The sequence below is a fragment of the Triticum aestivum genome, chromosome 6D, assembly GCF_018294505.1.
Source record: "Triticum aestivum cultivar Chinese Spring chromosome 6D, IWGSC CS RefSeq v2.1, whole genome shotgun sequence".
NCBI classification, from domain to species: domain Eukaryota; kingdom Viridiplantae; phylum Streptophyta; class Magnoliopsida; order Poales; family Poaceae; genus Triticum; species Triticum aestivum.
This window is the reverse complement of record NC_057811.1, coordinates 366369088-366395052: the sequence shown is the minus strand read 5'-3', so window position 1 is coordinate 366395052 and position 25965 is coordinate 366369088. Positions and strand designations below refer to the sequence as shown.

At 43.3% G+C, this 25965-nt stretch overlaps 1 protein-coding gene across 1 annotated transcript; it reads left to right on the top strand.

Moving 5' to 3' along the window:
- The first annotated feature begins 7210 nt into the window (after positions 1-7210).
- LOC123141659 (FCS-Like Zinc finger 2) lies at positions 7211-8180 on the top strand. The gene is made up of 2 exons (XM_044560747.1): positions 7211-7424; positions 7556-8180. Exons 1-2 carry the CDS (start codon positions 7282-7284, stop codon positions 7734-7736), a joined length of 324 nt encoding a protein of 107 aa, XP_044416682.1. The 5' UTR covers positions 7211-7281; the 3' UTR covers positions 7737-8180.
- Positions 8181-25965: the final 17785 nt, after the last annotated feature.

The window sequence follows — 25965 nt, the reverse complement described above, 5'->3', positions numbered from 1 at the left end:
ATACGCTTCAAATCTTCATATCCCACCCCAGTATGCACAAAGGGCATTGACCCGAATCAACAACATGTCTACGTGCTAATATACCCACACACGAGATCGACTCTTTCATCTCACTGGCTTAGTGATGTTGAGAACCAGCCAGAACCTGAGCCAGACTAGACTTTCTACCCTTTTTGTAACGCTGTATTGTAAGAACTATTTGTTTTACTTTTCTCCTGCTTAATATATAGGCAGTGACCTGCCAGTTCCTCAAAAAAGATCGATTCTTTCAGTGCTCTGCAGCCAAAAACTTTCACTTTTGGTGCCACAGCAGATGTTCATAAATTTCTCCGAACCTCCATGTCTCCTGCCCGTCCTATGTCCTGATCATTGGCATAACTTCTTTTAAACTTATGATTCCACTCGCCATAGTAGTCCGATTTTACTAAAAATATGCCTGCTTTTGAATCGCGCAACAAAATCCTCACGATCATCCACTAGCGAAATTGACAATATGGATTCAACATCAATCGGCCAAAAAAAAATCCATAACGAGCTCTTCATCCCATTGACTCGAGACTGGATTTATTAGAGCACAAACTTTTTGCACCAAGTTCCTACCTTGTGGAGTTAAAACTCGTAGATCAGGATGTGCTACTAACCAGTTATCACTCCATATCAATACTACATTAATATATCACTCGCGAGATGCCACATTAGGGGAGGTCATGTATCTCCCTTGACGCAAGTTGGAATAGTGTTTAGTTGGGCTGGCCCAAGTAGCTTCCTGCAGGTTATTTGTTTTCTTTATTTTTTTATTCGTTCGTTTTAATGTTCACAATTATAACGATATTCTAAAGACAAATATAACGAAACTTAATTTTACAATAAAATAAAAAAGTGAATCTGGAAAATGTTAATGCATCGTCAATTTTTCTAGCTCAATTGTGATATTATGGGAAAAAATATTTTGTGCCATTTTTAAAAAAATCGTGCATTCTAAAAAAAATATGTGTGAAATTTTATAATTTTTTAATATAATGTTCAAAAATATTCATGCAATTAAAAAATTATTCCATACCATTGAAAAAATGTATATTACATTTTAAAAAATGTTCATCAGTTTCAAACATATATTTGAGGCAATTGTTTTGTGTACAATGTAGAAAATGTTAGTGTAGTTTAAAAAATGTTTCTTATAATTCAAACAAATATTTCAATTATATTTCCAAACTTTCTTTAACACATTATCAAAATAAATGTTCAAAAAATGTTAAACATGTATAAAAAATATTTCAGATGTATAGGAAAAATTTAATTGTGCATGAAAAATATTTAAACACAAAAAGATAGTAAATTTTGAATAATTCAACAACAACAAGAACAACAACAACAATAACAAGAACAACAACAACAAAGCCTTTAGTCCCAAACAAGTTGGGGTAGGCTAGAGGTGAAACCCATAAGATCCCGCGACCAACTCATGCCTCTGGCACATGGATAGCAAGCTTCCACGCATGCCTGTTCATAGCTAGTTCTTTGGTGATACTCCAATCCTTCAGGTCTCTCTTAACGGACTCTTCTCATGTCAAATTCGGTCTATCCCGACCTCTCTTGACATTCTCCGCACGCTTTAGCCGTCCGCTATGCACTGGAGCTTCTGGAAGCCTGCGCTGAATATGCCCAAACCATTTCAGACGATGTTGGACAAGCTTCTTTTCAATTGGTGCTACCCCAACTCTATCTCGTATATCATCATTCCGGGCTCTATCCTTCCTCGTGTGGCCACACATCCATCTCAACATACGCATCTCCGCCACACCTAACTGTTGAACATGTCGCCTTTTAGTCGGCCAACACTCAGCGCCATACAACATTGCGGATCGAACAACCATCCTGTAGAACTTGCCTTTTAGCTTTTGTGGCATTCTCTTGTCACAGAGAATGCCAGAAGCCCAGGTAAAGAAGAAGGGTTGTGATAGGCTTGACGATCCAACGTAAAAACTCAGCCACTCTTATGAAGATGAAACCCAAAAATAATGATATGTAGAAATGTTAGAGTGTATAATAAATGTTCCTGATATTACAATATGTGTGAAATAATTTGACATGTGTTAAAAAGGAATAAAAATGTTAAATGATAAAAGAAAACCTATGCGAAATACAGAAACCGCAACTTAAAAGAAACCCATTGAAATTCGGCATAGAAAACAGTTGAAAACCAAATAGAAAGAAAAAAAATAAAAAATTCCGAGAAAACAAAAAAATCTGCTAAAGAAACATAGAAAACCGAGAAAGCTGCAAAAAATACCGATGAAGACCGACACAGAAAAAAAAGCACGCCTAAAACCTACTCTCTCTGTCCTATATTATAAGAGCGCTTTTTAACATTACACTAATATCAAAAACATTTTATATTATGAGACAGAAGAAGTACATACTTCCGCAGGAACGCATATCGGGGTGATCGAATAAAGCCTCAAAGCGAATCTCCTTGAGGCGAGACAGAAAGTAGCGTCACAGTAGACGGCACCACATTTGTCTGGTTCCCCAAGCTCTCTGGTTCGCGTGCCATGCCAGGGCTCATACTCCTATATTGGGGGGGGGGGGGGGGTGGGAACCCAGGAGGTTCAGACTAGGTGAACAAATCACACAAAGAAATCATAGGGATCTGAGTGCACGTACACGAAATTACTCCTCAGAGAGCAGCTTCAATGCGCCGACCCATTTCATTCGCCCATCTCCGTTTGGGTCGTCGCGAACAAAAACACCAACCCAATGCGCCGACCCATTTCTAAAAACCATCCGCTCCGCGTTCGCGCGGATCCATTTCATGGCCAAAATTGCGCCTGGAACGCGTCGGCGCGAACGTGAAGCAGATGCGCCGGGCGTCCCCTTGGTGTCCGCTGCGGCCTGCATGTCGGCCTCCCAACTACCGCCCGCGGTCATATTTATGACGACTACCAACACCGGGCCCGCCTGGCAGTGTGTAGAAGGGCCGCGTGCCCGTCCTTTTTAATGGACGTGTGCGGCGGGGCCGGACTCATCCACAACCCCCGTCCACTTCTAGCCACATTTGCTCCCTCGTCGGTGACCAGGAAACCCTAGCTAGCTCGCAGCAAAACCCTAGCCACCCAGCCATGGGACTCCTCAATGGGAAGGGAGGGAAGAAGGGGAGGTTTAGCGCCGGAGCGAGCTCTTCCCGCGGGCGCTCTGCATCGTCGCCGCCGGCTAGGCGTGGCACGCCACCGCGGGAGCGGGAGCGGCTCTACATCCCAATCCACCAGGTGCGGCGGCACTGGTAGTACCATCAGCCCTTGCCGTATCCAGATGTGAACTTGCCGCACGGCTGACACCTGGACCCGCAGCGCATCCCCATCCCGGAGGCGCTGCGGTCCGCGCGGGCGCACACCGAGGAGGTTCGCCGGCGGCGCAAGCTCCTCATGCCGGAGCAGCGCGCCATGCGTGACTACGCGCCAGACTCCCCCAACTGAGAGCGCGCCGCGTCGGTGTCCACGTCAACCACAACCTTCCACCGCCGCCCTTGCGGGTAGAGCCGGAGGAAGAGGAGGCAGGGGCGGAGTACTAAGCCGCCCTCGAGGAGGCCTTGCAGCACATGTTGGAGGCGAGCCGGATCGAGGAGGACGCCCATTGGGATGGGCTAGAGCAAGCCCTAGCTTTGCCGCCACCGCCGCCGGCGCCGCCCCTCGACGAGCCCAAGGCTAAGCCGGAGCGTGAGCCAACTCCCACGCGCAAGCAGTCACCGCCGCCGGCCCCCACTTGACCGGAGGAGTCCTATTCGTGGACCGGCCAGCTCTGTGAGTGGGTGAGCGCGCCTCCCTGCTACTTCGCCTCCACGCTAGAAGAAGAGGTGGCCCACCTTGAGCGCTGGAAGGCGCATTGGCTCGCCAAGGAGGGGGCCGCCGGCGAGCGGCAGCTGCGATATGAGCATATGCTGCGTCGCGACGAGGAGACTCTGCGACTTGAAGAGGAGGAGGAGGAGGAGCACGCCCGCCTTGCCGCTATGCCACCGCCGCCGCAGACGCCGGAAGAGGCTGCCCTGGAGGCCTATCACGCCGCGTTCGGGTGGGCTGGGCCTCCCCCGTCTTTATTGACCTCATCGGCGGCGGCGACGATGACGGGAAGGGTAAGGGCAAGGCGGTCTACTATGGCAGCGTGCGAGCGTTTATTAGAGTTTTTTTTTAATTTTCTAGTTACGTTTAAGTGGACTTTGGCCGGCGTTTGACCGGTCATTTATGTTTTATTATGTTTAATTTGTCAGCTTTGGCCTCATCGGCATAGATGGGTCGGCCTCCCGTTAGGCGAACCTGCCAACCCAAATGAAAAAAGGACGTGGCTGTTCGTCTGTCCGATCCAAACGGACGAAAAGTGGACAAAATGTGTATTTGTTTGGGTCGTCGCGTTGGAGTTGTTCTTTTTTTTAGAAATGGAGGAGAACCCTCGGCCTCTGCATCTGGACGATGCATGCAACCACTTTATTAATTATTCACACAAGACCTTACAAAGTCATACAACAATAAGACTAAAGCCACCGTTTATGCAACATCTGTCGCTACTCCTATCCAATTGATGAAGGGATGTTGATAGTCTGGGCCTAATACCGAACAGACCTCGCAGCCAAACCTACCATCTAAGACCTGAGGTCCCAACCAGGCCACCTGCCGGGTATGGGGCACCTACCAGTCCGGCGCACTCCTCAACCAGGACGCCTGCCGGGTATGAGGCCGCCGCAGCCACCTGCCACCAATCCATCTTCAGTGCTGTACTGCTGCATCAACCTTGTTCGGTCTAACTGCCGTCGACGCCACCACGACGCCAGACAACGCCACCTCCCTGCGCGAGTTCATCTCCGCGCATCGGACTCTGAATCTCCACAGCGCCACGCCGCCAAGATCCGCCGCCATCAATGTATAAGATGGAGTACCACTCCACCAAAGAAGCCGTCCTCTGTTTCCCGAGCCCGTGTGTACCTCCATGAATGACGCCCCCAAGGGGGAAACAACACCAGAGCGCCGCCATCATCCGATCAACTGATCTAGGGTTTTCCCCGGAGGTAGCAGAGAGTGACCTTGAACTTATCCACGGCGATGCCTTCAAGAAGGGAACGACACAGACAGCGCCGCCACCGCCGGCCTTTGCAGTAGTCAAAAGCAAGTTTTCACTCGGATCTGTTCGAAGAAATTTCATCTCTCGTGCACGGGCCGCCGCGTCCTGCGACGTCCCCGGGAGCGGGATCCCAAGATCCGCCGCCAGAAGGACCCACCACCCGACCATCATCCCTGAAAGGGGCGACGCCACCACCGTGCTCGGATCCGGCATCACGGCGACGTCTTCGGCCGCCCCCAATTAGATCGGTGAAGGAGGATAGCCAACGCGAGCACCCACCATCGCATAGGACCGCCGGACGGCGCCCGAGCCCGACCACCCGAAGGAGAACCCATCTGGGGCGGGAAACCCCAGATCCGCCGCCGCCAGCCCCCGCAGCGCTGCCGGGATCCCATCGGGCCGCCGCCCGAGCGCGCCAACTCCGCCTCCATGCTGTACGCCCCGGGACGCCGATGCATCTCAGCCAGAGAATCCCCTCATGAAGAGAGGAGGAAGGCCCGCCGTCCACCGTCCGCCGGGCAAGCTTCGCTCACCGGCCCCCTTCGGCGGCGGCGGGGAAGAAGGGGAGGAGGGCGGTCGAGGGCGGCGGCGGTTGGGGCGCCCGAGTCGCCCCCCTGAGGCGACGCGAGCGAGCGTTGGAGTTGTTCTGACGTCTGGACACAAGCAAATGATTCCTTCTGCAATCGTTTATTCCTTCCAGGACAACGCCTCGAACAGTCAGCTTGACCTCAGGGCCAGTCATCGCCTCGAACAGAACTGATATGTCATCGTCAGTCACTCAGTCTCCTGCACCCTCAAAGACGGTCAACACCTGGTCAAGATGCCCCCCTGGCCGGGTCAAGCAAGGCAGATACCCCGCGTTCGCGCCGTGGGTGGATCCACAGAAAAACTGTCCGTCTGCTCCCCCGGCGACGCCTCCCATGCACGCGCGACGGCGAGACGCGGGGTGGACGCACGACGCGAGCAAAAAGTACAACCAACGCGTGCGTGCGTCGCCATCGGTACTGCCACCCCCTCCCTGCTCCGTGTGCACGGTTTCCTCTCCCTTTCTCGTCTCTTTCTCTGTCGACCTCTCGAGCAAAGAGAGCGGGCAGGCATCGGTGCAGGCTCTAGAAGGCTAGGTAGGGGGCAGGCAAATAATAACCATATTCTTTTCCCGGAGCAAGCGGTGCGTTCCACCTCGTCGTGCTTGGCCTATGCTAATTGTAATGCCAGTGACAAATCTTTCACCGTTCGCCCGCTAATAAACTACCCCGCCGGGAAACCATGCCGCGGCATTTTTCTACTAACTATTCAATGGGTACGTGCAATGCATGTTAATTTAAAAGTATATTAAATGCATGCGGATATTAAGTAGGATATTATTTGTGTGTTATTATGTGATTAGCATTATATTTGTTATGAAATTAACTGCACGCTAAATGTGTTGAGCGCTCGACATTGAAGCAGTCTAGGTCATTGGATTGACATGATTTGATGACCGAGATTAATTGAATCTGCCCCTTTAGGCCTCTTTATATTGGTATAGATAAACAAGGGGCGAGGGTGAGCTCCTGGCTGCGCTGTGTTAGAAGCCAAAGGTTTTTATTATTATTATTAGAACAAAAAGGCCAAGGTTCAAAGTATATTCAGTGCTGTGCTGCCAATTTGTATTTACGCTCTAATCTGGGGTGTCGTAGTCTCGCGCGCTCAACACGTGGCCACACGGCAACGGTGCAACTGGCCAATAAATCCGGTTTGAAAAAGAAAAAGAAAAGAATCGGACGTCCATTTTCTTACCAATATTCCGGCGAGTCCGGCAGCATTGCACCGGCAGGAACGAGGCGCGAGTTGAGGGTTGAGACCGATACGCAGAGTAAGCAAACAAAAACCGGCGCGCTGCAGGCAGGGTTTCTTGTTGGCCCTGGCCCTAGCCGCGCCGCTACGGCCATTTTCGCCCTGCGTCGTGTACAAGAATAGAAGCCATGATGGTTCCTGGAAATCCAGCCGTGTTTTCTCTTCTCCCGCGTCCTGCACCATAGCTGAGCAACCACATATTTTCCTCGAGCGATCTCCCTCCCCCCTTATAAGAAGAAAAGGCTCCTTCACTTCAGTCTAGACCTAGACCTCAGCACCGAAATCAAGCAAAGACCTGTTAAGTTAAACCAACCTGCAAAACCCCAGGTTGTAGCTGAGATGCCGTCGTCGTCTGCCTCCGCTTCGTCTCTCTTCGCCATTGTGCCCCTCGACGGCGGTGGCGCGACGAGCCGCCACGCCATGGACGCCTGCTACCTCTGCGGGAAGCCGCTCTCCAGAGATTTCGACGTCTTCATGTACAGGTAGTTTAACTTTACGGGTCTGTTTGCGCCTTTAATTAGCTGCTGCTGCTCTCAGATCGCCAATATATGTACACACTGTATAGTAGTGCTATTCTGATCCCGCGATCCGTTTTCCTCACTACGAACCACAGAGGGGACACGCCATTCTGCAGCGAGGAGTGCAGGGCTGTGCAGATCGATACCGACGAGGTACGCGAGAGGATTAACACCAAGATCCTGAAGGAACGTGCTGCGAGAAACGAGCAGCGCCGCGGGGTGGCTGCCTCCGAGCCCAACATCACCCGCGCGGGAAATGTGCCGGTTGCAAGCTAAGCTGTGCGCTCAAGGAAGCAGTGCATTCGCCCCTCCTTCATCAGAAATAATAGGGGCACGGGATATATAATAGCCATCCGATCCGATGGAGAAACTCTTCTGTTTGAAGACTATCTTCCGGTTGAGATGAGCAAGCAAGCTGGGGTTTCTTTCGCTTATTAGGTGCTCGCACTTCGCGTGTATAGACGAGCTATAAAATGCACAAGAAAATTACTGTGCGTGTGAGCGTCGATAACTTCCTCTACCTCAGGTGAGGATATGAGGTGCAACAATGCATGTTTTGGAAAATAATGGAAACTTCCTGGTTATGTTAGTTTCCAAGTTGTGGACATAGCAGCGGAGTCTGAGTACTAGGTGTTTGGGTCCTTGCGTGTCTGAATGAACACATGTGTTGTATGGCTCCAATGCATAAGAGGTCTATAATAAAGAGAAGAAAAAACAAGGCACGAGAGGTGTCATGGGCAAAAGTTCTTGATTGATCCAGTGCGTGGGTTAAATGTAACTTTCTCCCCAAAAAATCTCTACAATCAGCCTTACAAAGTTTGACAACCTCACTGAGTTAATTAAGGGAGCTTCTCTTTCCTCCTCCACAAGAAAACGTCCCAAGCTTTCCTCTTTCTCTCGCCGGCGCCGTCGCTGGTCCGCCCCGTCTTCGATGGCCTTTGGGCAATGGAGGTGCAGAGGACCTCGCCCCCCCCACCGGCGGGAGGGACCCTGTTCTTGCTCTTATTAGGATCAGTGTCTTGGTTGGGGCTGTGTGGCGACGACGATGTCCCTCGGTAGGAATAGTGTCTCCCACGTTCTATCCCTGCCCCGATGATGCGTATAGCGTCGTCGGATGGCGTATGAAGGTGTGTATCCGTCGGATCTCGTGAGATTCAATCGATGCTGCTCTTCGATGGATCTATTTGGATCCGTTCTTTGTTCGTCTTGGTTTGGGTGTTTACAGGTTTAATGCTTCCGATCTAAGACTTTCTTCATCGACGATGGTTGTTGCTCTAGTGCGTTAGTTCTATAGGGCCTTAGCAAGATGACTTCCCGACTGTCTACTACAACAAGGTTTGCCTGGCTCCAGCGAGGGAGGGGCCGATGACGGCGGCACGCCTTCGGCTCGCTCCAGTGCTTGTAGTTGTCGCTAGGTTGTCCACGGACCTGGTTATAATTTTTACTACCTGTGGTGTTCTTTGTACTACCATGATTGAAGATGAATAGATTGAAAGTATCTCGCGCAAAAAACCCCCTCACCAAGGCCTGATCCCAGCCATATCGTGGTACGCCTACTATTCCTACCATAAGCGGCTATTGAATGGCTTATAAGATTTTGAGTTCGTCGAATGTGAGTGATACAAGAATATTGTTGTTCCATGAGAAGTTTGATCTCACAAACAATAAAGCTATGATGTGATCTGTGTAGATTTCCCTTCACTAGATTAAGATCCTCCTCAACAACGACAGAACGATGACTCCATTGTAATGCAAGCGAGAGTCCCATCTTAATTGCAGATAGTCAGATTAAAGCACATCATGCACTATATGAAAAGACACATCCGTGATAATACTTGTTCGCATAAAAGGTCCCTTTGTTGTCATCGATGTGCATCCATGATAGATTTATGATAAAATCAAGAATCTCATACATGTGTTGTTGTAGATCACTTCTACAACAAATGTCATTTTTTGTCAGGGAAGTAGGCTCTTTCATGACAGAAAATACGCGTGATGAAAGCGGTTTTTGTCGCGAGTGGCTGGCTCAACCGGGACACCACCGACACATTGCAGCCACCATAATGGATCGCCGCTAAGCTAACAGGTGTGGGTATTGGATATGATACCTGTGAGCAACGTGGCATACACCTGATCTTCAACATGTCACTTTTTATTGGACCATGATAACCAATTGTTGGCTATTCATTAGAACAAGTGTCACCCGCCCAGTGGCCCATAGAAAGCTTTGCCAAGATGACACGTGTCAACTAACCAATTGAAGGTCCAGTGAGCTAAAAAAGGCCATCATAGTCGAAAGCTGGGTTAAGGCTCTGGTCCTATCCCATGGACCCGTTAATCGCGTACTGGGGAGTGCTCGATTGACAAGTCGTGAGGATTTGGTCCATTACCAGCCCGTGGGCCTTTCGTCTTGATTTCGGCCCATTCACACTGTTTTGGTGTGTATTGAGACTTATGGTTATTTTGGCCCGTGTATGGCCCACAATTTCCGTCGGTCTGTCTCCAACCCACGGTTCTTTTCGGCCCATTTACAATTGTTTCCTCTTAACTAGGAAGGTGTTGGGCCCCAATTGCAAGTGTTTGTAGGAAGAAATAAATTTTCCTTCAAAGTAGATGACTTTAAGGTTTATCGAACAAGTAGGAGTTTACTAAGTACCCAATGATAAGTACCTGAACACATAAATGCAAAACTAAATTGGCCCCCAATGAAACTATCGTATGGAAGATTGATTGCAATAGAAAATTGAAAGCAAGAATTGTAAAGAGATTGTTGATCAAGGTTGGAAGAAATAGGTAGAAAAATGGAGCAGGATCCATAGGTTGGGGACGCGGTCGATGGAAGAAGTTGGTTTGGGGATGCTACTTGTGAGCTGCGTTGGGATTTCCTCGAAGAGGAGAGGATGATGCATTATAGTAGAGATAAGTATTTTCCTCAGTTAAGAACCAGGTTATCAATCCAGTAGGAGAACCACGCAACACCTCGTTAGCAGTACCTACACACAAGATAACAAATCCTTGCACCCAACGTGAACAAGGGGTTGTCAGTTCCTCGGCAGTTACTTGCAAGATTAAATTGTATGGTGATAGATAGAGAGATAGATCTAATGAAAATACAAAATAAAATAAATAAAGAAAAATTGAAGCAAGGTATTTTTGGTTTTAATATATGATAAAAAGTAGACCCTGGGGCCATAGTTTTCAGGGGAGGCTTCTCTCTTAAAAATAGCATACAGTGGGTACACAAATTACTGTGAGGCAATTGATAGAAAAGCAAATAATTATGATGATATCCAAGGCAATGATCATGTATATAGGCATCACGTCCGAGACAAGTAGACCGAAACGATTCTGCATCTACTACTTTTACTTCACACACGACCGCTATTTAGCATGCATCTAGAGTATTAACTTCATAAAGAACAGAGTAACGCCTTAAGCAAGATGACATGATGTATACAAAATAAACTCACGTATGAATAGACCCTATCTTTTTATCCTTAATGGCAATGATACAATACGTGTCGTGTCCCCTTCTGTCATTAGGATTGAGCACCGCAAGATTGAACCCATTACAAAGCACCTCACCCATTCCAAGATAAATCTATCTAGTTGGCCAAACCAAATCAATAGATCGGACATAAATATGAAGCTATAACAATCATGGATAAAAGAGCTCAGAGAAAACTCAAATAATATTCATGGATAGATCTGATCATAAACTCACAATTCATCGGATCCTAACAAACACACCGCAAAAAGTCATTACATCAAATAGATCTCCAAGAACATCAAGGAGAACATTGTATTGAAGATCAATGAGAGAGAAGAAGCCATCTAGCCACTAGCTATGGACACGCAGGTCTGTGGTAAACTACTCACGCATCATTAGAAGGGCAGCAAGGTTGATGTAGAGCCCCTCCGTGATCAATTGCCCCTCCGGCAGAGTACCAAAGAAGGCCTCCAGATGGGATCTCATGGGAACAGAAACTTGCGGGGGCGAAAAAAGTATTTCGAGTGGATCTATGATGTCAGGGGAATATTTGATAATTTATAGAGGTGGAATTTGGGTTGGAGGTTCTGCGAGGGGCGCACAAGCCTGGGGGGTGATACGTCTCCAACGTATCTATAATTTTTTATTGTTCCATGCTATTACATTATCTGTTTTGGATGTTTAATGGGCTTTAATATGCACTTTTATATTATTTTTGGGACTAACCTATTAACCGAAGGCCCATTGCAAATTGCTGTTTTTTGCCTTTTTCAGTGTTTCGCAGAAAAGGAATATCAAACGGAATCCAAATGGAACGAAACCTTCGCGAGGATCTTTCTTGGAGAAAACGCAACCCAGGAAACTTGGAGTGGAAGTCAAGGAAGCAGCGATGAAGCCACGAGGCAGGAGGGCGAGCCCAGGGGTAGGGGCGCCCCCACCCTCGTGGGCCCCTCGCAGCTCCACCGACCTACTTCTTTTGCCTATATATACTCTTATACCCTGAAAACATCCAGGGGAGCCACGAAACCACTTTTCCACCGCCGCAACCTTCTGTACCCATGAGATCCCATCTTGGGGCCTTTTCCGGCGCTCCGCCGGAGGGGTAATCGATCATGGAGGGCTTCTACATCAACACCATAGCCTCTCCGATGATGTGTGAGTAGTTTACCACAGACCTTCGGGTCCATAGTTATTAACTAGATGGCTTCTTCTCTCTCTTTGGATCTCAATACAAAGTTCTCCTCGATCTTCTTGGAGGTCTATTCGATGTAATAATTTTTGCGGTGTGTTTGTCGAGATCCGATAAATTGTGGGTTTATGATCAAGATTATTGATGAACAATATTTGATTCTTCTCTGAATTCTTTTATGCATGATTTGATATCTTTGCAAGTCTATTCGAATTATTAGTTTGGTTTGGCCTACTAGATTGATCTTTCTTGCAATGGGAGAAGTGCTTAGCTTTTGGTTCAATGTTGCGGTGCCCTTTCCAAGTGACAGTAGGGGCAGCAAGGCACGCATTGTATTGTTGCCATCGAGGATAAAAAGATGGGGTTTATATCATATTGCTTGAGTTTATCCCTCTACATCATGTCATCTTGCCTAATGCGTTACTCTGTTCTTATGAACTTAATACTCTAGATGCATGCTGGGTAGCGGTCGATGTGTGGAGTAATAGTAGTAGATGCAGAATCGTTTCGGTCTACTTGACACGGACGTGATGCCTATGTTCATGATCATGCCTCGATATTGTCATAACTATGCGCTTTTCTATCAATTGCTCGGCAGTAATTTGTTCACCCACCGTAAAATTTGCTATCATGAGAGAAGCCACTAGTGAAACCTATGGCCCCTGGGGTCTACTTTACATCATATTATTTTCCCATCAACTAGTTATTTCTATCGCCGTTTATTTTGCAATCTTTACTTCCCAATCTATACAACAAAAATACCAAAAATATTTATCTTATTATCTCAATCAGATCTCACTTTTGCAAGTGGTCGTGAAGGGATTGACAACCCCTTTATCGCATTGGTTGCAAGGTTCTTGATTGGCATGCTCAAGATGTAGCAAGAAGGATTTTTGGCGCTGTTGCCGGGGAGATCTACGCACAAGTCAAGACATACCAAGTACCCATCACAAACTCTTCTCCCTCGCATTACAATATTTGCCATTTGCCTCTCGTTTTCCTCTCCCCCACTTCACCTTTGCCATTTTATTCGCCCTCTTCCGATCGTCTATTTTCGCTTGCTTCTTCTGTGCTTGTGTGTTGAATTGTTTGTCACGATGGCACAAGACAATACTAAATTATGTGATTTTTCCAATACCAACAACAATGATTTTATTAGCACTCCGATTGCTCCTATTTCCGATGCTGAATCTTGTGAAATTAATGCTGCTTTGTTGAATCTTGTCATGAAAGATCAATTTTCTGGCCTTCCTAGTGAAGATGCCGCTACCCATCTAAACAACTTCGTTGATTTGTGTGATACGCAAAAGAAGAAAGATGTGGATAATGATATTGTTTAATTGAAGCTATTTCCATTTTCGCTTAGAGATCGTGCTAAAACTTGGTTCTCTTCTTTGCCTAAAAATAGTATTGATTATTGGAATAAGTGCAAAGATGCTTTTATCTCTAAGTATTTTCCTCCCGCTAAGATCATCTCTCTTAGAAACGATATTATGAATTTTAAGCAACTTGATCATGAAAATGTTGCACAAGCTTGGGAGAGGATGAAATTAATGATACGTAATTGCCCTACACATGGTTTGAATTTATGGATGATTATACAATTTTTTTATGCTGGATTGAATTTTGCTTCTAGAAATCTGTTAGATTCGGCCGCGGGAGGCACTTTTATGGAAATCACTTTAGGAGAAGCTACTAAACTCCTAGATAATATTATGGTTAATTATTCTCAATGGCACACCGAAAGATTTACTAGTAAAAAGGTTCATGCGATTGAAGAGATTAATGTTTTGAGTGGAAAGATGGATGAACTTATGAAATTGTTTGCTAATAAGAGTGTTTCTTCTGATCCTAATGATATGCCTTTGTGCACTTTGATTGAGAATAATAATGAATCTATGGATGCGAATTTTGTTGGTAGGAACAATTTTGGTAACAACGCGTATAGAGGAAACTTTAATTCTAGGCCGTTCCCTAGTAATTCCTCTAATAATTATGGTAATTCCTACAACAACTCTTATGGAAAATTTAATAAGATGCCCTCTGATTTTGAGACTAGTGTTAAAGAATTTATGAATTCGCAAAAGAATTTCAATGCTTTGCTTGAAGAAAAATTGCCTAAGATTGATGAGTTGGCTAGGAACGTGGATATAATTTCTCTTGATGTTGATTCTTTGAAACTTAGATCTATTCCACCTAAGCATGATATCAATGAGTCTCTCAAAGCCATGAGAATTTCCATTGATGAGTGCAAATAAAGAACCGCTAGGATGCGTGCTAAAAAAGACTGCTTTGTGAAAGCGTGTTCTTCTAGTTTTCATGATAATAATGATGAAGATCTAAAAGTGATTGATATGTCTCCTATTAAATCTTTGTTTTCCAATATGAATCTTGATAAATATGGGATTGGAGATGATTCAACTTTAGTTAAAAGGCGTCCCAATGATTCGGAGTTTTTAGATCTTGATGCAAAAATTGGTAAAAGTGGGATTGAAGAGGTCAAAACTTTACATAGCAATGAACCCACTATTTTGGATTTCAAGGAATTTAATTATGATAATTGCTCTTTGATAGATTGTATTTCCTTGTTGCAATCCGTGTTAAATTCTCCGCATGGTTATGATCAAAATAAAGCTTTTACCAAACACATCGTTGATGCTCTAATGCAATCTTATGAAGAAAAACTTGAATTAGAAGTCTCTATCCCTAGAAAACTTTATGATGAGTGGGAACCTACTATTAAAATTAAGATTAAAGATCATGAATGCTATGCTTTGTGTGATTTGGGTGCTAGTGTTTCCACGATTCCAAAAACTTTGTGCGATGTGTTAGGTTTCCGTGAATTTGATGATTGTTCTTTAAATTTGCATCTTGCGGATTCCACCATTAAGAAACCTATGGGAAGGATTAATGATGTTCTTATTGTTGCAAATAGGAATTATGTGCCCGTAGATTTCATTGTTCTTGATATAGATTGCAATCCTACATGTCCTATTATTCTTGGTAGACCTTTCCTTAGAACGATTGGTGCAATTATTGATATGAAAGAAGGAAATATTAGATTCCAATTTCCATTAAGGAAAGGCATGGAACACTTTCCTAGAAGAAAATTAAATTACCTTATGAATCTATTATGAGAGCCACTTATGGATTGCATACCAAAGATGGCAATACTTAGATCTATTCTTGTTTTTATGCCTAGCTAGGGGCGTTAAACGATAGCGCTTGTTGGGAGGCAACCCAATTTTATTTTTGTTCCTTGGTTTTTGTTCCTGTTTAGTAATAAATAATTCATCTAGCCTCTGGTTAGATGTGGTTTTATGTTTTAATTAGTGTTTGTGCCAAGTAAAACCTATAGGATCTTCTTGGATGATAATTATTTGATCTTGCTGAAAAAGACAGAAACTTTCTGCTCACGAAAACAATTGTTAAAAATCACCAGAGAATGATAAAATACTTATTCCAATTGCATTAGATCAATAAACAAATTATCTAGATCTCCTATTTTTCATATTTTTCTGAGTTACACAAGTATGCGTTTGATACAGATTACTACAGACTGTTATGTTTTTCACAGATTCTGTTTTTCGTGTGTTGTTTGCTTATTTTAATGAATCTATGGCTAGTATCGGGGGGTATGAACCATAGAGAAGTTGGAATACAGTAGGTTTAACACTAATATAAATAAATAATGAGTTCATTACAGTACCTTAAAGTGGTGGTTTATTTTCTTACACTAACGGAGCTCATGAGATTTTCTGTTGAGTTCTGTGTTGTGAAGTTTTCAAGTTTTTGGGTAAAGATTTGATGGATTTTGGAATAAGGAGTGGAAAGAGCCTAAGCTTGGGGATGACCAAGGAACCCCAAGGTAAAATTCAAGGAAAACCAAAAGCCTAAGCTTGGGGATGCCCCGGAAGGCATCCCCTCTTTCGTCTTCGTCTATCGGTAACTTAACTTGAGGCTATATTTTTATTCACCACATGATATGTGTTTTGCTTGGAGCGTCTTGTATGATTTGAGTCTTTGATTTTAATTTTACCAAAATCATCCTTGCCATCCACACCTTTTGGAGAGACACACATGAATCAGAATTTATTAGAATACTCTATGTGCTTCACTTATATCTTTTGAGCTAGATAATTTTGCTCTAGTGCTTCACTTCTATCTTTTTAGAGCACGGTGGTGGTTTTATTTTATAGAAATTATTGATCTCTCATGCTTCACTTATATTATTTTGAGAGTCCTTTAGAACAGCATGGTAATTTTCTTTGGCTATAAAATTAGTCCTAATATGATAGGCATCCAAGATGGGTATAATAAAAACTTCCATATAGAGTGCATTGAATACTACGAGAAGTTTGATACTTGATGATTGTTTTGAGATATGAAGATGGTAATATTAGAGTCGTGCTAGTTGAGTAATTGTGAATTTGAGAAATACTTGTGTTGGAGTTTGCAAGTCCCGTAGCATGCACGTATGGTAACCGTTGTGTAACAAATTTGAAGCATGAGGTGTTCTTTGATTGTCATCCTTATGAGTGGCGGTCGGGGACGAGTGATGGTCTTTTCCTACCAATCTATCCCCCTGAGAGCATGCGCGTAGTGCTTGGTTTTTGATGACTTGTAGATTTTTGCAATAAGTATGTGAGCTCTTTATGACTAATGTTGAGTCCATGGATTATACACACTCTCACCCTTCCATCATTGCTAGCATCTTCGGTACCGTGCATTGCCCTTTCTCACCATGAGAGTTGGTGCAAACTTCGCCAGTGCATCCAAACCCCGTGATATGATACGCTCTATCACACATGTCAATATTAAACTTTTATCTTGAATCTTTCGGATCTGAACATTCATGCCACAATAAAGAGAATTACATTGAAAATTATGTTAGGTAGCATTCCACATCAAAAATTCTGTTTTTATCATTTACCTACTAGAGGACGAGCAGGAATTAAGCTTGGGGATGCTTGATACGTCTCCAACGTATCTATAATTTTTGATTGTTCCATGCTATTATATTATCTGTTTTGGATGTTTAATGGGCTTTAATATGCACTTTTACATTATTTTTGGGACTAACCTATTAACCGAAGGCCCAGTGCAAATTGCTGTTTTTTTTGCCTATTTCAGTGTTTCGTAGAAAAGGAATATCAAACGGAACGAAACCTTCGTGAGGATCTTTCTTGGAACAAACGTAACTCAGGAGACTTGGAGTGGAAGTCAAGGAAGCAGCGAGGAAGCCACGAGGAAGGAGGGTGCGCCCAAGAGGGGTAGGCGCGCCCCCCACCCTCGTGGGCCCCTCGCAGCTCCACCAACCTACTTCTTTCGCCTATATATACTCTTATACCCTGAAAACATCCAGGGAGCCACGAAACCACTTTTCCACCGCCGCAACCTTCTGTACCCGTGAGATCCCATCTTTGGGCCTTTTCCGGCGCTCCGCCGGAGGGTGAATCGATCATGGAGGGCTTCTACATCAACACCATAGCCTCTTTGATGATGTGTGAGTAGTTTACCACAGATCTTCGGGTCCATAGTTATTAGCTAGATGGCTTCTTCTCTCTTTGGATCTCAATACAAAGTTCTCCTCGATCTTCTTGGAGATCTATTCTATGTAATACTTTTTGCGGTGTGTTTGTTGAGATCCGATGAATTGTGGGTATATGATCAAGATTATCTATGAACAATATTTGATTCTTCTCTGAATTCTTTTATGCATGATTTGATATCTTTGCAAGTCTCTTCGAATTATCAGTTTGGTTTGGCCTACTAGATTGATCTTTCTTGCAATGGGAGAAGTGCTTAGCTTTGCGTTCAATCTTGCGGTGTCCTTTCCCAGTGACAGTAGGGGCAGCAAGGCATGTATTGTATTGTTGCCATCGAGGATAAAAAGATGGGGTTTATATCATATTGCTTGAGTTTATCCCTCTACATCATGTCATCTTGCCTAATGCGTTACTCTGTTCTTATGAACTTAATACTCTAGATGCATGCTGGGTAGCGGTCGATGTGTGGAGTAATAGTAGTAGATGCAGAATCGTTTCGGTCTACTTGACATGGACATGATGCCTATGTTCATGATCATGCCTAGATATTCTCATAACTATGCGCTTTTCTATCAATTGCTCGGCAGTAATTTGTTCACCTGCCGTAAAATTTGCTATCATGAGAGAAGCCACTAGTGAAACCTATGGCCCCCGGGTGTACTTTACATCATATTATTTCCCAATCAACTAGTTATTTCTATCGCCGTTTATTTTGCAATCTTTACTTTCCAATCTATACAACAAAAATACCAAAAATATTTATCTTATTATCTCTATCAGATCTCACTTTTGCAAGTGGCCGTGAAGGGATTGACAAACCCTTTATCGCGTTGGTTGCAAGGTTCTTGATTTTTTGTGCAGGTACTAGGCGACTTGCGTGTAGTCTCCTACTGGATTGATACCTTGGTTCTCAAAAACTAAGGGAAATACTTACACTCCTTTGCTGCATCACCCTTTCCTCTTCAAGGGAAAACCAACGCATGCTCAAGAGATAGCAGGGGGCGCGCCTCCCGAGCTTGTCGCTCCCTCGTGGCTTGTCTGGCCTTCTCCTGAACCTTCTAGGTTCTCTTCTGGTATAGAAAAATTAATTCAAAGTTTTTTCTCCGTTTGGACTCTATTTGATATTGATTTCCTGAAAAGTCAAAAACAGGCAAACAACAACTGGCACTGGACACTAAGTTAATAGGTTAGTCCCAAAAAATGATATATAATTGCATATAATGGCATATAAAACATCCAAGATTGATACTATAATAGCATGGAACAATAAAAATTATGGATACGTTGAAGACGTATTAAGTATCCCCAAGCTCAATTCCTGCTCGTCCTCGAGTAGGTAAATGATAAAAACAGAATTTGTGATGTGGAATTCTACCTATCATATTCATCACATAATCATTTCTTTTATAGCATGGATATTGGACTTGAGTGATTCAAAGCAATAGTCCATAGTTCGACATGAAAACATAAATACTCAAGCATACCAACAAGCAACCATGTCTTTCGAAATATCAACGCTAAAGAAAGTTATCCCTAGCCATTATGCTCAGTCATCGATCCATTCATGAAACACACTCAATATTAGCTACACCCAATCCACAAGTATGACAATAGTGACATCTTGTTGATGCTTTATACGAGGAGATAAAAGTAAATAGATAGGCCTTTCGCAGAGGGAAGCAGAGATTTGCAGAGGTGCCAGAGATCAAAGTTTAAAATAGAGAGAAAAAATTATTTTGAGAGGCATGCTTTTCCTGTCAACGAAAACGACCGAGAATTCCCAATATCTTCCATGCTAAACACATTATAGGTGGTTCCCAAACAGAAAATAAAGTTTATTTCCTTTCTACCATTCTTTCACAATCAATGGCTAGCCGTATCCACGGGTGCCTTCCATACCAACACTTTCCAAGGAATTTATTATTTATATTATTTATTTATTTTATTTTTCATTTCGGGACTGGGCATCCCTATTACCTTGCCACTTTGACAAGTGAATAACACTCATCGTGAGAATAACACGCCTAGCATGGAAAATATTGGCCACCCCTTGCCGCTTCATGAGTGGTACGGACATAAAACAGATTTTTTGAATGGTTAGAGTTGGCACATGCAAATTTACTTGGAATGGCATGGAAATACCGCATATAGGTAGGTATGATGGACTCACTTGGCACAACTTTGGGCTTAAGGAATTGGATGCACAAGCAGCATTTCTGCTTAGTAAAAATGAAGGATAGAAAATAGATGTAGAAGCAACCAACCAAAAAATGAAAACGGTCATAAACATGCATTGAACATAACTAACACTGAATAATGCACCACAAATAGGATGTAACTTTGTTGCATAATTATTGACTTTACGTGCATGCATAGATAATCACAAACCTTAACACCAATATTCTTACTAAAGCACAATTACTCACTAGCATAACTCACATATTATCATCCACATATCGCAAAATTATTGCAAGGAATCACACTTATCATACCCAATGATCTATATGAAAGTTTTTATTATATCCTTCTTGAATATTCATCACTTTGGGACCAAATTCACATCTTGTGCAAATTACCATTACTATTATCAACTCTCAAAAATATATAAGTGAAGTATGAGAGTTCATCTATTTCTTCAAAATATAATCACCGCCGTGCTAAAAAAAGATATATAAGTGAAGCATTAGAGCAACTGCCTAGCTCAAAAGATATAAGTGAAGCACATAGAGTATTCTAAAAAATCATGAAAAAATTGTGTCCCTCTCAAAAAGGTGTGTCCCACAAAGATCATTGTGAAAAACTAAAAAGTAGACAAAGCAAAGACTCATATAATAGACGACGCTGCAAGCAAAACTCATATCATGTGACGAATAAAAATGTAGCTCCAAAAATTACCGATAGTTGGTAGAAGAAAGAGGGGATGCCTTCTGGGGCATCCCCAAGCTTAGTTGCTTGGGAGTCCTTGAATATTACGTTGTGGGTGCCTCGGGCATCCCCAAGCTTAGGCTCTTGCCACTCCTTATTACTTCATCCATCATGATCTCACCCAAAACTTGAAAACTTCAATCACACAAAACATAACAAAACCTTCGTGAGATCCGATCCTTAGTATAACAAAGCAAATCACTACTTTAGGTACTGTTGCAAACCCATTCATATTCTATTTTTGCATTATACCTATTGTATTCTAACTTCTCCATGACTTATACCCCCCGATACAATCCATAGTTCCATCAAAACAAGCAAAACAATGCATAAAAAACAAAACATTATGTAGCAATTGAAACAATGACCATACTTCTTTAACTCGAACAGTTCTGAAAAATTGGGAAAACTTGGTAAATTTGTATATCAATCATGCGTAAAAAATTCAGAATTTTATCATGCTCCAGCAAATTTTAACAATTCTGCTACTAGACGCAAAAGTTTCTGTTTTTGGACAGAATCAAAGCAACTATCATCCAAATCATCCCAAAGGCTTTACTTGGCACAAACACTAATTAAAATACAAAAAACACAATCATAATAGTAGCATAATTGTATGCACACAAGAAAACAGAAAAAGAAACAAGAAAAATAAGATAACTATTGGGTTGCCTCTCAACTAGCACTATTGTTTTACGCCCCTAGCTAGGCATAATGCATAGTTTCAAATGTTGTCATGTTTCTTATCCTTTCCCAACGATGTGTTCTCACCAGGAAGCTTTTCAAAGATAATATGAACACACATCATCCATGGAAATTTTAGCATTACTAAGTTGACCATCTTCGAATCCCTCTTGATTCCCTTTTACATTCCAAGAATACTGTTTATTAATCTATTAAAAACTTGTTGGATTATTTTTAAAGGACGGACCTTCTTTTTGGTACTCTCATCAAAAGTATGATCATCGTGAAATAAATGTCTCAACAAGTAATCACGATTGTATAAAAATCTCATCTATCACTGGTTTTTCACAATTCATATCGTAAAAATCAAAGATCTCTCTAGCTTGTCGCACTATGTAAACAAATTCATTCATGAGGACAAGGGTAGCTATCTTCTTAGCTCCAGGATTTTTAATAACTGGCAACTCATAAAACAATCATTGCAAGGTAGGATGGGTATGGATAAATCTTCTCTCAAGTTTAAGAACAAGTGTAGAAATAGCTTCGACATAATTTTTGGTTCTTTCAAGTATAGGAGCATCATCACAAGCCAAGGTTCCAATGCTATTAAAGAATTCTTGGATAACACTTTTTCCTATAACATTCCCTTTTCCCATCACAAAAGTTTTAGCATCAAGATTGCTGGGAATTTCAATTTTAGGAGTTTTGACATCCTCACATTCCGCCATGCCAAAATCACCCATGATAGAAGCTTCAAGCAAATAAACAAGAAAACATGCAAAAAGGCAAAAAGGAAAATACTTTTGTAATTTTTGTGAAAACATTTTAGAAGTGGGAGAGATGAAAACGAGAGGCAAATGACAAATAATGTAAAGGCAAGGAGATGAAATTTTATGCGAAGGTACTTGATAGATGTTGATGATGTCTCCCCGGCAACGGCGCCAGAAATTCTTCGCGCTACTTGTGAGCTGCGCTGGATTTCCTCGAAGAGGAGAGGATGATGCAGTATAGTAGAGATAAGTATTTCCCTCATTTAATAACCAAGGTTATCAATCCAGTAGCAGAACCACGCAACACCACGTTAGCAGTACCTACACACAATATAACAACTCCTTGCACCCAATGCGAACAAGGGGTTGTCAATCCCTCGACAGGTACTTGCAAGATTAAATTGTATGGTGTTAGATAGATAGACCGAACAAAAATACAAAATAAATAAATAAATAAAAATTGCAGCAAGGTATTTTTGGTTTTAATACATGATAAAAAGTAGACCCGGGGGCCATAGTTTTCACTAGAGGATTCTCTCTTGAAAATAGCATACGGTGGGTAAAAAATTACTGTTAGGCAATTGATAGAAAAGCAAATAATTATGACGATATCCGAGGCAATGATCATGTATATAGGCATCACGTCCAAGACAAGTAGACTGACTCCTGCCTGCATCTTCTACTATTACTCCACACACCGATCGTTATCCAAAATGCATCTGGAGTATTAAGTTCATAAAGAACGGAGTAACGCCTTAAGAAAGATGACATGCTGTAGCCAAAGTAAACTCACATATGAATAAACCCCATCTTTTTGCCCTTAATGGCAATGATACAATATGTGTCGTGTCCCCTTCTGTCACTAGGATTGAGCATCGCAAGATTGAACCCATTACAAAGCACCTCTCCCATTGCAAGATAAATGAATCTAGTTGGCCAAACCAAATCAATAGATCGGAGATAAATAAGAAGCTATAACAATCCTGCATAAAAGAGTTCAGACAAAAGTCAAATAATATTCATGGATAGATGTTATCATAAACTCACAATTCATCGGATCCCAACAAACACACGACAAAAAGTCATTACATGAAATAGATCTCCAAGAACATCAATATGAACATTGTATTGAAGATCAAAGAGAGAGAAGAAGCCATCTAGCTAGATGGACCCATAGGTCTGTGGTAAACTACTCACACATCATCGGAAGGGCATCAAGGTTAATGTAGAGCCCCTCCGTGATCAATTCCCCCTCCAGCAGAGTACAGGAGAAGGCATCCAAAAGGACCTCGTGGAAAGAGAAACTTGCGGCGGCGTAAAAAGTATTTCGGGTGGATCTCTGATGTCAGGGGAATATTTGAGAATTTGTAGAGGTGGAATTAGGGTTGGAGGTGCCACGAGAGGCCGACAAGCCCCCCGGAGCTTGTCGCTCCCTTGTGGCTCGTTTGGCCTTCTCTCGAACCTTGTAGGGTCTCTTCTGGTCCAGAAAAAATTAATCCAAAGTTTTTTCTCTGTTTGGACTTTGTTTGGTATTGATTTCCTAAAAAGCCAAAACAGGAAAAAGAACAACAACTGGCACTGGGCACAAAGTTAATAGGTTAGTCCCAAAAAAGATATATAATTGCATATAATGGCATATAAAACATCCATGATTGATACTATAATAGCATGAAACAATCAAAAAATATAGATACATTAGAGACGTATGATACGTCTCCAACGTATCTATAATTTATGAAGTATTCATGACATGTTTACAACAATTCTATATGGTTTTGGTATGATTTGAATGGAACTAATCCGGACTGACGTTATTTTCAGCAGAACTACCGTGGTGTTGTTTTTTGTGCAGAAATCAAAGTTCTGCAAATGAGTTGAAACTTCTTGACGACTTTTTGGGAACAAAAGAGGCACTAGAAACTTCGCGGGGGGGGGGGGGCAGAAGGTGAAGGAGGTGGCCACCATGCACCAGGGCCTGCCAGGGGCCTTTCCCGTGTCCTAGTGGGTGGTGGGCCCCTCGTGGCCCATCCCAGCATGAAACCGATGCCAAAAAATCCTATAAATACAGAAACCCTAGAAATAATCCTAGATCAAAAGTTCCGCCACCGCAAGCTTCTGTTGCCACAAAAAACCAATCTGGACCTTGTTCCGGCACTCTGCCGGAGAGGGAAATCATCACCGGTGGCCATCTTCATCATCCCGGTGGCCACCATGATGAGGAGGGAGTAGTCCATCCTCGGGGCTGTGGGTTTGTACCAGTAGCTATGTGTTTAATCTCTCTCTCTCTCTCTCGTGTTCTTGATTTGGCACGGTCTTGATGTATCGCTAGCTTTCTTAATATAGTTGGATCATATGGTATTTCTCCCTCTCTATCTTGTTGTGATGAATTGAGTTTTCCCTTTTAGATTTTGATATTATCGGATTGAATACTTTTGTGGATTTGAGAGCTCTTGATGTCTTGCTATGAATACCCGTGGTGACAATGGGGTATCATATTTATTCACTTGATATGTTTTGGCACTCAACTCGCGGATTCCCGAGGTGACATTGGGGTAATCTATGCATGGGGTTTGATGCATGTTTCGTCCTTGTTTCTACAGTAGAAATCTTGGGGCACTCTTTCAGGTTCTCTGTGTTGGATTGAGTATTATGAATATGAAATTAATTGATGCATATCGTATAATCAACTCACAGATACTTGCGGTGACATTGGAGTATCTAGGTGACATTAGAGTTGGTTGATGTGTATCATATGGTGTTATTCTAGTACGAACTCTTAGATAGATCGATCGGAAAGGATAACTTGGTGTTATCTTAGTACGAACTCTTGGATACATCGACCGGAAAGGATAACTTTGAGGTGATTTCATACCCTAGAAACAATTTTTTCTTATGTTCTCTGCTAGATAAGAACTTTGTAGTGATTCTTCATCGCACGTTGAGGGATGGTTATATGATCCAATTATATTAGCATTGTTGAGAGATTGCACTAGCAAAAAGTACAGACCCTAGGCCTCATTTTCAAGTATTGCAATACCGTTTGTGCTCACTTTTGTTACTTGCTACCTTGCTATTTTTTATTGTTACTATTACAAAAGTCAATGCATGCGGGACACGTGGCGAAGTGTGTGCGGAACGGGGGGCGAGTGGGGTGGCAGTTTCCGCTCCGTGATCTTGGGGCGAAGAGAATCCGCGGGCCACGATCCAAGTTCTTCCACGACGCCGCGCACAACGCGCGGGGAAACCGGAAACTGGCCCGAAATCAAGACTAATGAAGCAGCAAAGAAAACCTCGAGGGGCCAACCCCTTCAGCAACCTTGCCTGTGCACTTATTAGGCCCTACCCCGACGATGCTCAGCGGCGCGTTCGGGGCAGGCCTGGGGGCTTCTGTCAGTGCAACAAACCCTGGGTCTGTTACCCAACTATCACTGGTGCGCGTCGGTCCTAAACAAACGGTTTAAAACCCCTTTCCGCGATGGCATTTGGAACCGTCGCCAAGTGAGTGTGGGTGATAGGGGGGTCCTTACCACACGACCCAGAAACCGTCGGGGATAGGGCTCCTACAATACTCCTACTCATTTCTACTCGCATTGCCATCGCAGTCGGTATTCTGTGGTGCTACGTTTACGATGCGCGGCCCATCACAAACGGTTCACTATTATAGAACGTGTATGATGCGCGGCCCATCACAAACGGTTCACCGTTAAGAAGATTAGCTAATTGTCGTACCAGTGTCGGACAGGATTACGAAACGTCGAACCGTCGTAACATCGTCGTACACGACAACTATCGCACACACTATTCTTTGGTGCAACGTTTACGATGCATACTTCATCAGAAACAGTTCATGGTTGCGAATCGTGTACGATAAGGCAACTAACACAAACATTTAGTTTGC